Raw genomic sequence first — 12,401 nt, forward strand, 5'->3', positions numbered from 1 at the left:
CTATATGTCTATAAGAATTGTAGAGTATAATAAATAATAACTTAATACTTATTACTAATAAGTAATAACAACTGATTATGTATTATGTTCTCAAAAAATATATTAAGTAGATACACTTATTGTGTGAAAAAACAATAATGAATAGGAGTGTTTAAGTTATGGTATTATAGTATGATATGATTTTAATATATATATATATATATTAGATAAAATAAATTTGTCATTTAAAAAATGTCAATAAAACATCTAGAATTTACTTATAAGTAATATTTTATTTTAAAACTTACATATACTGGTATTTGAAAATTGTCCACTATATAATATTGATTTTATATTTAATTTTTATTAAATAAATTATCATAGTTAAAGCATGCACAATTTAATTACTATTATAGGCTATAATCGTATTAATAAATTAATTTAAGTATTTAAGATTGCATTATAGACAGTATCAACTACTCTATTTAGCATATAATAATTATTATTACAACACATAAAATTACAAAAATGATTTTAATATTACAATTTTTTATGTTATTAATATAGAAAATAAAAATAGACAAATTCAAATAATTTCCAGTAGAAAATGTAATTATATTATTATTTTTAATAAGGTTATATAACCAATAAATTTACCAGATAGTGTGAAAAATAATTACAAATAATAAAATTAAAAATTAATGAAACCACTGATCATAACTAACGCAGCACGCAATAATATCATCTTTGTAGCTGTTTTTTTTTTTTAAGACCATATATAAATTAAGTATTATAAATATTTATAAATATTATCAAGTAATAATTCATCGAGTTAGGATATACTTTATTAAAACCATGGGGAAAAATGATGTTATCTGAACCCCATGAAATACTAGTTTTGACTGTTCTGATAAATAAAGTAATTTCGTTCCTGCAGTTCAAAAAAAAAAAAAAAATAATAAGATTGATCACCCGTTAACATAAACAATAATAAAACAATTTAAATAAAGAGAAATACAGTACATTTCTATATACCTAGTTTTTAAATATTCATATAGTTACATATCATATTTCAGTGATCAGGTTTTTTGTTCAAAAAATGATAAATCCATATAGATTAAAAACATCAGGGTTACATAATTTTGAAAAATTAAAGTTTCATCATTCAAGTTACGGGCAAAAAAAAAAAACATTTAATTCGTACGATGTATTAATTCTTAACGAAATATTGCTGCACTTACTTAACACACCAGTCCAGTCTTATATCTAGGTAAAACCTCGTGTAAAATGATTGAAAACGTATCAAAAACATTTTATACATATATCTATTTTATTTTAATTTTTTAATTTGAATAATGGCTTCGACCGGTAACATTCTATACTATGTGTACCGTATTATATTATTAGACAATTTGAAATCAGAAAAAAACTCTCGCCGTGGGCAGTCACATTCCGAAAAATTTAAAGTTCTTACTCTTTTCCTATAACACCGCTATATTGTTATATTATACCTACCTATATTATATATATTATTACCACCGTCCAACCGGTATTTGATATTTGATACACGTCGCGTAATATTATTTTCTGTCATTTTTTGTATTTTACTCGCGGTCGACCATTAGGTGGGTACTGTGGAACGTAACGACTTCGGCACGATCCGCTTGAACAGGAGACTGCTACGGCGGCGGCGGCGGCGGTATAGTATTGCATCACGACGATCGCAGAACACGTTGGTCGGAAAATCCGTTTCGCTCGCCAAATCCGCGACGGTTTACATTAGTGTGTACGTTTACGAGTACAGTCGCGTCTGTTTTCCCTCTGATACCAATTACAATTGTTATTACTATTACGATTTTCACAGTCCAGTCGTGATTCCGGCTCGGCGTGCCGTGCTACAGCCATATAATGGGATAGGCACCCCCATAATACATACACCTACTTCGCGCGGTTTGTCCGCCCGCAAACGCCTCTCCGCGTGCAATAATAAATAACAAAATTATATATATATATAATATATGTACGATGTACCTTATACCTACACGTCCGTCGGCGCTGACCGAGCACGTATCTATGCATAATATATATACCAGTATATATATATAGATTGTACAAGCGACTCGGCGACCGCTACGATGTTTTATATTATTATTGTATTGGTTTCGAACTGTTTACACGAGGGACCGGCTCTACGTGTGTGGGCGACGACGAAAGTCTCCGAGCGCGTTAACGGCCGCCACGCATATGGAGGTAAATATTTATAAATACGAGTCTCGTGATGTAAATGCTGCAGAACAGCACCCTCTCGAGTGGCACCGTTTGGTGTGGTTCTCCGGCGTGTTTGTGTATATTATCGTGTGTATTTGGTTAAACGCGACCACATAGGGCGGCGGTGGAACACTGTGAAGGATGGCGTGCGCATTGTGTATATTATTATTATGTGTTTTGGTGTGTCTGTGCGGAACACGACGGACGACGGTGACGGCCCAGTCAAAACACCACCACCATGAGAGAATGAATTATGAGCTGACAACAGATTTATGATAATAATAATAATAATAATATATTTTATAATATTTATATTATATAATATTATACACGTGCGTTATACACGTCCGCGCATTATAACCCGAAAAGATCATTCAACAAGTCCGGACACTGACTGCGTAAACATCGCATTAATTAAATAACATTATTTTTAGAGTTCTCGCGGGGCTGACGAGCATCAGTCGGCCGTGATGGCAGTCGCGCGCGGGGAAGGGGGTGCACCGGATCTCATACCGGGCGGCGAGACATTAAGTCACGTGGAGCGCACCGTTGTGATCAACGCCACACACGCGTACTGTGCGCTATAGTATTATACTTCTTGGCTTTCGACGAAAACTGTCCTTTTCGATTCGTCTTGCCCTTCCGTCACGAGCGTCCGAAGTAATAACCGTCGACGACTTGGCTACGACTGCTGCGGATTGTGTAGAGCGTGCGGTGCGTGTACACGTCATATCATTATTATTGAATACGACACAAAGTATACACAATGATGACAATAATATTTTACTATGATATCATGACATTATATTATTATTATTATTATTAATATGGACTGAAGTGAAAGAAAAACGTTGGTCATCCGGCAGAGAATTCGAAACATATATATTTATCACCCCACTGTGAATAATATAATACCTACATAATATTATATATATATACGTGTATATGTGACTATGTACAGTAAAAAGCTGTTGTAATTTATACGTACACACAATGCACACATCCGTGTAATGACGTATTAACTACATGGACGACAAAATGTTCGGTGACAAAACGACCGCGTGTATAGTGAAGACAGATTTTAATGTTTCGTTTTTTCTTTTTCATCGTCGCGTTAAAACTTATCGTCGACCCACGTAACACGCATGTTAAGTTTACAGAAATATTGTCAACGAAACGTTAATGTTGAACGCATTTAGTCACCTAACCACCCACTACCTAGAAGAGTTTTAATTGTATTGTTTTTTTTTCTATTACACCCGTTGAAGTTGGACTTTTAAATTAATTATATGATCACAAAGCAAAACAATTAACATAATATATCCCTATACGGTGGTAAAATCATCTATCGTAAAGAAAAAATAACTCTATTTTTTTAATTTTATTTATTAGGTAGTTAGGATATGGCTTTTTTACGTTTCATCAAGCAATAATAAAATGAACAATAGTAACATAGAAGGTAATGAAATAGTAGATTGTCTAGCAAAGGAAGCAGCCAATAATCATAACTTAGAAATAAGCGATAAATACTGTACTTATGAAGACACACAAAGGTGTATCAATGCTGCGATTGAAAAAAAATGGTCAAACAAATGGGGAAGAAAAGAAACCAAACTTAACGAACTAAAACAAACTACAGAACGTTGGAAAAACATAGCAAATCATAACAGAAAAGAAGAAGTAGGTATTATTAACAAGTCTAAGAATAGGACATACTCGCTTCACACACGGTTATCTAATGAGCAAAGAAGAACAACCCAGGTGCACAGCATGCGGAGTTCACTTGACTATCAAACAAAATATACTCGTCGAATGCAGACAAACAGAAGATGCAAGAACCAAACACAACATCTCAGAATTTCTTTACCAATCATTAGGTCCAAACGTATCAGTCATCAAACAGACACTTAACTTCATAAAAGAAACTGAAATCGAAAATTTATTGTAAACAAATAGTATAAAATAATATGTAAAAACAAAACTACCTATGTAAAAAATTATATAAAATCAATGTAAACAATGTCAGCCAATTTGCCACCGCTGCCGAAACTTATTCTAATATAGTAATATATATAAAAAAAATATGAACTATATCTGATAGTTTAACTTTCGAGCAACGAGAGTTTTCTCAATCAATTTAATCGTTGCAAACACATTAGTACCCGGTGAATATAAAAAAATCCATTACAGAAAGTGTATTGCTAATATCTAGGTTATAATGTTATATACGTATATGACAATACACACTTTTATTATATTTTAATTATAAGAATATTAAATGGTTTGAAATAAGTAACAATCAAATATTAAATCTATTTGTTATTTATTTATATCGTTTCTTAATCAAAAATAATACGTATTATAAAATGTATACTATACCTAATTAATACTCATGCCAAAAATGATGTACATTGATTTACTGCTCAAAATATCGTTGTAGTTTTATTGTTTATATAAAAAAAAAAATGTTCTATTCACTAGTCAACTTGTAACTTGTCAAGTTATTGTTCATGTAATATATTCCACACACAGACACTACTATTACCTATGTAAGTACTCGTCTTGGTTCTTAATAGATGGTTAGTTAATGGAATTTAATTTGTCATTAGAAACATAAGGTAAATTAAATATATTACCAACTTACACAAATGTCGAAGTATATTTTGAATAAGGAAAAATACGTTCAAGTTAAACATATACAGGGTGATTCTTTTATCAAACAACACTTATAGGGTGTTCGTGTGTAAATACCTAGCTAACATACACCTATAACTCACAAACACCACCCAAAACCACCCAACTTTGGGAGACTATATCTTGTAAACGATTTAATGAAAAATGAAAATTTAAACGTGAAAATTCATTGAAAAATAGCGTTTTTAGTTTATGGTATTTTAAGTATAGGTTGTCATTTGAAAATCAAAAGTTGATAATGGTTTACCTGATAAATATAAAGGTGAAAAATGAAAATATTTAAAAAATATATAGTTCTAAAACAAGACGGATCTAAAATTTTGAAGAAAAAAAATTTTTAAAAAAGTCAATAGTTTTTGAAATAATGAGTGTTGTTTGATAAAAGAATCACCCTGTATAGCAATTTTATTATTTTTCGATATCGATAAAAGTCTTTATCCTTGCACTTTTTTTAAAATTGCATTGTATTTTTATTTAACTTTACCCACATTTTAGTTAAAACATAAATATGTATAACAAAGACATTTATTTTTACTTAGGTGGGTACTTGATGTAAAACTCGGTTTTCGATAAAATTGTTGAAATATATACAACATAATTGAATCTAAAGTAAATCTAAATAGTTTCCAAAATCACTCTACACCGAATTTATAAAAATTTTAAATAAAAATATATAAATTAAACATAACTATTAATGAACATAACAATTTATAGCATTTTGAGTATTTTTTACAAATCAATATTTCGTAACTATACCATAAATATAGTTTTGGAAATGGTCAGATAATTTAATTATACGATTGGAAAAAAAATGTTGATATACATTATTCAAATTATAATTAATGTGTACTATAGGTGTATAATACTTGAATATTGATAAGGATTTGGTAATACCTTTGCTAACAAATGTTATGTTGTCAAAACATATAAATTAATTATTGGTAACAACACCAACTATATTACCACCTACACCCAATTCAGTATGGTGTTATAATCATTTAGATAACCACACTAATTACAAAATAGTCCCTATGAGCATGAAATAAATGAATATTAACTGTATCTGCTATTACCTAATTATCATCCTAAAATAAACTATGTGTGGTAATGAATGCGTGTATTATTGTTATTAATTTATATATACATTTATGATTATATTATAATTTATAACATTCATAAGATAATAGGTAGTTAAGTAAGATTATAATATTTTAATTCTACCTACATCGTTATTAATGTTTCACAAATCTATAACAATATTAAAATATGACTGCAGTAATTCGTGGTGATATAACATGTAAATATTTAAAATTGTGGTTACTTATACATTTATTATTGTTTATTAATGATTTCTTGTATCAGTTAGGTGGACCAATAAAACGTATTGTTAGTTACATGTTTAAGCTGTTGCGGATATAGACATTGGATACTCATCAACTCGAAATGTTTACTGTTCACAGTTAGTAGGTCACACCAGATTACTGTTGTGGCCTAAAAAATGTTTAAAATATATTAAAATAAAATAAATAAATACCATTGTAATATAATTATTATACTTCATATAAATTACATGATTTAGGAAAACTTTTTATTTTTGTTTCGTTACTATCTTGAAAAAAAATATTTCAACAATTTTTCAAAATTTTGGTTTATAATCTTACTATAACTTTTGGATCAGTTTAGAATTTTTTTTCATCATAATAAAATACAAAAAAAAATTAAATTCCTATTTGTTGATTTTAATAATAATTATCAAAATGTTTACTAATTGAAAACTGTTTATTACAATTTAATAATATACTTAGCCCCATGGTTCATGCGAAACACACAACTCCATAATGACACTGGTATACCTTACATAAACACATGGATAATTGAATAATTTAAAAAATTTCACACGAAACTAAAAACAACAGAAGGCGCCCTTCACTTCAAAATTGGGAAAGTAACTAAAAACCGCAGACTAAAGCCACGGCAACCTCAAAAACATCTTGCTACCTCCAGAATCATCCTCATCATCTTCATCATCGGTATCATCAGATCAATGACCTAACTAAACAACTCAAATTTAAATTCATTTTACTAAAAATTAAAATAATGTACAAATTGTATCACTCTATATATGAAATGTATGAATAATATAAATGTATAAAAAAAAAAAATTGTAAAAACAAACATTTTGTTGAAACAATTATAATTAATAAATGAAAAAAAAAAATATACTTATTGAATATATTTTTTTTTTATTAGTTAGATGCCTAGGTACTTGTTTATAATTGCATCGTAATATATCTATTTTATTTATATTATTTTTCTATGATGACTGTTGACACTTGACACTGTTATGAGATGATAAATTAAAAAAGGACGCTATGGCGTTACGTCCACATGTGTTGTCTACGTCTTACAAATATACAACAAGGCAAAAACTGTATTGTGCGGGATGGAACCACTCGGACTGCAGTAATAGTTAAGACTCCAAATTGATGTAAAATATAGTCGAACAACTATCTGTAAAACATTGTTTTTATTTTTTTGATATCACTTTTATGATAAAAGTTGTTATTGATTCGAAATCCATTATTTTTTTGTGGTTTTTAAACTTGAACAACTCTTTTTTTAGTTCTGATATCGAAAAAATAAATAGTATATTTCATAACCAAAGTTTTTCTTTTTTATGTGGTGGAAATTTCGTTCTTAGTTATGAATTTAGCCTTCTCGATTATTTTCCACGCAAAACTGTTTCTGCTATTTTGTACATTTGTACACATTCGGGTATAACGTCCTCTTAACAGTAACTAACGAATCACAAAAATATTTATAAGATTTTAATCGATTTAACTAATGCTAATTGAATAGGTCATGATCCCATTATGTATAATTATTTTGATTAATAATATTTAATAGATCAATATCATTTGAATCAAGATGTTGAAAGGTATCTATTTTATGATTATCTAAAATGTATCTAAAAACCACTAAAAAATAATTATCATGTTTAGTTTTACGTCAGAGCTGTATTATTATATCATATCAAGTACACTACAAGTACACAATTATTAATATACTCACCTACACTTAGTAATAAAATTCATAAGTATAATTTTAATTTAATCTATTTGACAATTTAAGATAAAATATTTCACTTCTACATATGATATAAAATGACGAAACAACATGTTCTCATTGAATAGTATTCATCAGTGGTTACGCTTTGGATATTCTCGATAGATTTTTGGTAATCAAGACATTTGTTACTAGTTATTAAATACACAGAATTAAATATTTCATCGCAGTTCATCAATGAGTGAGTTTTAATAATTTATTTTTTTATTTACTGTTAGTTGATTGCCTATAAGTTTTAGTCTCTTTAATATTATTTGTTAAAACTACTTCTTTTCCATAGAAATTTTACTACTTAGTTAAGTCATATATCATAGAATAATTCGCGGTAAGGTTTTATGAAATATTTGAATAAAAATCTTGCAACACCATAATCATATTATAACTCAATAACAATAATAACGACAGCGGTTCAGGTTAAAACATTTTGTGATTGCAGGTTCACTTCATAGAATTTTTATTTTTTTCAACCAAAATATTGTCTTAATTTGATTTTCTCAAGTATATTTTTTAATGTCTGTATAGTACTATATTAGATATCAACATACTTGTTAGTTGTTATGCTGTTCAAGTATGTGTCATAAAGTTCACGTAACATAAAATAATAATGATATACGTATGATATCATGTTGTCTCAGAATGTTTAATTGCTCATTTTTGTGTGATGAAGATATTATACTGATCTTAAGCTAATGTTTTAATTTATTAAATACAATTATCATGACGCGTAATAGGTAAAAACAAAGTTAAAAATGCCCACAATTTTATTTAAAATTAAATGTTTTTCGACGAATATGAATTTGTATACGAAATCTGCAAAATCAAATATCAATTGAATTGAATATTAAATTTCTAGTACAAACGATTATACGTGGAAACATTTTCTTTAACCGTATGTTTTTATTTATTATAATTTTTTTTTTTTTTTTTTTGCTCTACAGACGTGAAAGTTGAGATAATGGATCATCAACCGGAAATCAATACTCAGCGAGATGTGTATCAGGTGGACGCGCTGTCAGCCAATAACAACGCTCCGGCCGTGATGGATCGGCGGCCACCCTCGAAGAAACCACGCAAGAAAAAACGGAAGTGCATGGACTACGTGCGAAAGACGATACCGTCCATCGACTGGCTGTTCCTCAATTACCACTGGTCCGAGGACTTTGTGGAGGACACGATGGCCGGCATCGCGGTGGCCGTGTTGAACATCCCGCAGGGTATGGCCTACTCGATCCTCGGTAACGTCGAACCAACCGTCGGCCTTTACATGGCCGTGTTCCCAGTGCTTGTCTACAGTCTGCTTGGAACGTCCCGCCACATATCACTGGGCGTGCTGTCCGTCCTGTGCCTGATGACCGGTAAAGTGGTGACCATGTACGCGACCGACGACACCACGGCCGAATCCGGGACCGGTTACACGGCCATCCAGGTGGCGACCGCCGTCACGATGGTGGCCGGGCTCGTGCAGCTGCTCATGTACGTGTTCCGACTGGGGCTGCTGTGCACAGTGCTGTCGGAGACGCTGGTCAGTGGCTTCACCTCGGCGGTGGCCATTATCGTGTTAACGTCACAGATAAAGGAGTTGCTGGGCCTGGATATTCCACGGCGGACTGGCATGATGCAGGTGCCGAACTCGTTATACGATTTCACCAACCGTTTCCACACGATCAACTTGATGACGACAGCCGTGTCTGTAACGACCATTGCCATCCTGTTGGTATACAACAAGTACCTGAAGGAGAAGATCAACAGCAAACTGTGCATGCCTCTGCCAATTGAACTGATCGTGACGATCATTGCCACCGTTTTATTTCAAGTGACCACGATTGCCAAGGACTATAACATGGTTCAGGTAAACGCACAGATCATTTTCGTGGTTGTATAATAGTAATCAATTATATAATGATTTATAAGTCACCAAAAGTTCTATGTCTGTTTTACTTTCTCTCTTAAAACCATTCTATGAAAACTGACATTTTGTAGGTTTATCGAAAATAGGTATTGTGGTCTGTTTTTATCATCAAACGTATTTTTTTTCTCTATTTTTTTTTTTAATTTTCTGAATTCAAGTTTCATACATTTGAATATCTATTGAGGCGTTTCATCAAAGGCTTTAATAAATAAAATGAATACAAGAAAACAAAGTTATTACAATAGTAAAAAATTCCGGAATGTCACAAAAAAAAATTTAATTTAAATGCGGATATTATGACTTATAACCAATAATTTTTAATTATTAGTCAAAATATATATTAAATTCGATAGTTTTAAAAAAATTCTTTATATTTCTCGTTTAACTAATTATTATAATAATACTTATGAGTGTGGAACAGTTATTCTAAAATGTATCTATAGATATATAGTCATAAATAATGCTTTTCTCAAAAAATTAGCAATATAATAACTAGGAAACTGGAAACATCCTACCGGCCATCATACGTTTAAATGTGATGAATTAATCGATTGTAATATATTTTAGATGGGCGTGATCAAATCTGGCCTGCCGGCGTTCGAAGTGCCACCAGTCAAACTCTTCTCAGTCGTGTTCATGGACGCTTGTATGATCGCGCTGGTCGGGTACTCGATCACCATGTCACTGGCGTTGCTTGTGTCGGAAAAACTAAAATACCCGTTGGATACGAACCAGGAGCTGCTGGCCCAGGGCCTCGGCAACGTCGTCGGATCGTTCTTCTCGTGCCTGCCCAGTGGCGCGTCGCCGTCGCGCAGTGCCTCCCAGCAGACGGTCGGTGGTAAAACACAGATGGCCAGCATCGTGTCCGCGGGAATCATAGTGATCGTGCTGCTCTGGATTGGCGTCGTCTTCGAACAGCTGCCCAGGTGCGTGCTGTCCAGCATCATCGTGGTGGCGCTCAAGGGGATCCTGTTGCAAGTGTTGGACTTCCCGGAGATATGGCGAAAGTCGAAGACCGATGGCACCGTGTGGATAGCAACGTACTCTACCACCATAGTGTTGGACACCGATACGGGGCTGCTTTTCGGCGTGTCCGTGTCGCTGCTGATCGTGTTCGTCAAGGGGGTGATGAACGAAGTGCACGTGCTCGGCCGGTTACCGGACACAGACCTGTACGTGAGGTTGGACCTGTACAGCGACGCCGCCGAAGTGCCCGACGTCAAGATCGTCCGGTACACCGGCAGCCTGAACGTGATCAACCGGTACATGTTCAAGAAGAAGCTGAATGAGGTGATGAGAGACGACGAGGACGCGCCCATCACCATGACCGTGACTGTGGTCGATACCAAGAACGCGACCGGCGGCCGGCGAACTCGGCGCGTGGTCCTGGACATGGCGGCCCTGCAGTACGCCGACGCGGCTGGCGTGAAAGTTCTGTCCGATTCCATCGAATCGCTCGTGTCCAACGGGTTCGACGTATATCTGGCCGCTGTGCCCGAAAGCTCGTTGGAGTACATCCGCTGTAATAATAACGTGAAATCTGTGCGATTCTTCCCGACCGTACACGACGCGGTCGTCTTCCATCAGTGCAGTAGCAAAAAAATCCAAGACTCGACGTATGACTCACAACCGATCAAAACACCAAATGGCTTGTAAACGAGTAAGCGACGCACACATTAGTGCTGTAAATATTTTTTTTCAATTGAAAAAACTTTTTTTTTTATTATTATTATTTTTTTTTTTTGTGAAAAAAAAAACGGTAATGTTACAATATCTAATCAACGTTAATATTATCGGTATAAAGCAACATTTATTTTTGTAATTTTTTACTAAAAACGACCATACAATTTATTTAACCTTTTACGGTGCCATGTACTCGTAACGTCGTAACTACCTACATATTATTATTTTTGATAAATATCTATAGTTAAGAAAAATGCATTATCTGTATTAATATACCTACTGTAGTATACAATTATTTTTTTACTTTATAATATTATGCAATTGTTTTGTAATTATGAATATAAATATTTAACGTTCAATTTTAAATATTACTATAGCATAAGTTGTAATATATATTGTTATTTTTTTATAATAAAAATTGTTTTATAACTTGTTACTTGTTAGTGATAAATTACCCTGTAAAATTATTATTTCCAAACATCACAATAAATTATAAAATGAATAGTCTCATATTTGAAAAATTATGAAATTAAGTAAGTACAGTGTTTATATTACTATTTACTACCTATATTGGAATTAATCAGTTTTTGAAGTTGTATACTTATGGTTTATTAGATAGAAATATAGATTAATTAATTTAAACAACAAAAAAGAGAATACATATTATGATAATAAACTAGTGAAAATCATTAACTATTATAATTAATGCAAAAAATATATGTTTATAAAATAAATATATGTT

At 32.2% G+C, this 12,401-nt stretch overlaps 1 protein-coding gene across 3 annotated transcripts in view; it reads left to right on the plus strand.

Annotated features, from left to right (window-relative positions):
- Positions 1–12,095, plus strand: part of LOC107169305 (prestin-like) — a 70,734-nt gene extending 58,639 nt beyond the window's left edge. For 2 of the 3 annotated variants that reach the window (XM_089226873.1, XM_089226874.1), the window contains 2 exons: positions 9,006–9,916; positions 10,544–12,095. In XM_089226873.1, the coding sequence (XP_089082999.1) occupies positions 9,023–9,916; positions 10,544–11,632 (1,983 nt within the window). In that variant the 5' untranslated portion in view covers positions 9,006–9,022 and the 3' untranslated portion in view covers positions 11,633–12,095. Of the gene's footprint in view, positions 1–8,096; positions 8,249–9,005; positions 9,917–10,543 lie in introns of those variants that run through there. The other variant, XM_015519016.2, reaches the window with a different exon arrangement.
- The last annotated feature ends 306 nt before the right edge of the window (positions 12,096–12,401 follow it).

Source organism: Diuraphis noxia, unplaced genomic scaffold (genome assembly GCF_037042655.1).
Source record: "Diuraphis noxia isolate RWA-SAM2 unplaced genomic scaffold, SU_Dnox_SAM2 contig0004, whole genome shotgun sequence".
Lineage (NCBI taxonomy): Eukaryota > Metazoa > Arthropoda > Insecta > Hemiptera > Aphididae > Diuraphis > Diuraphis noxia.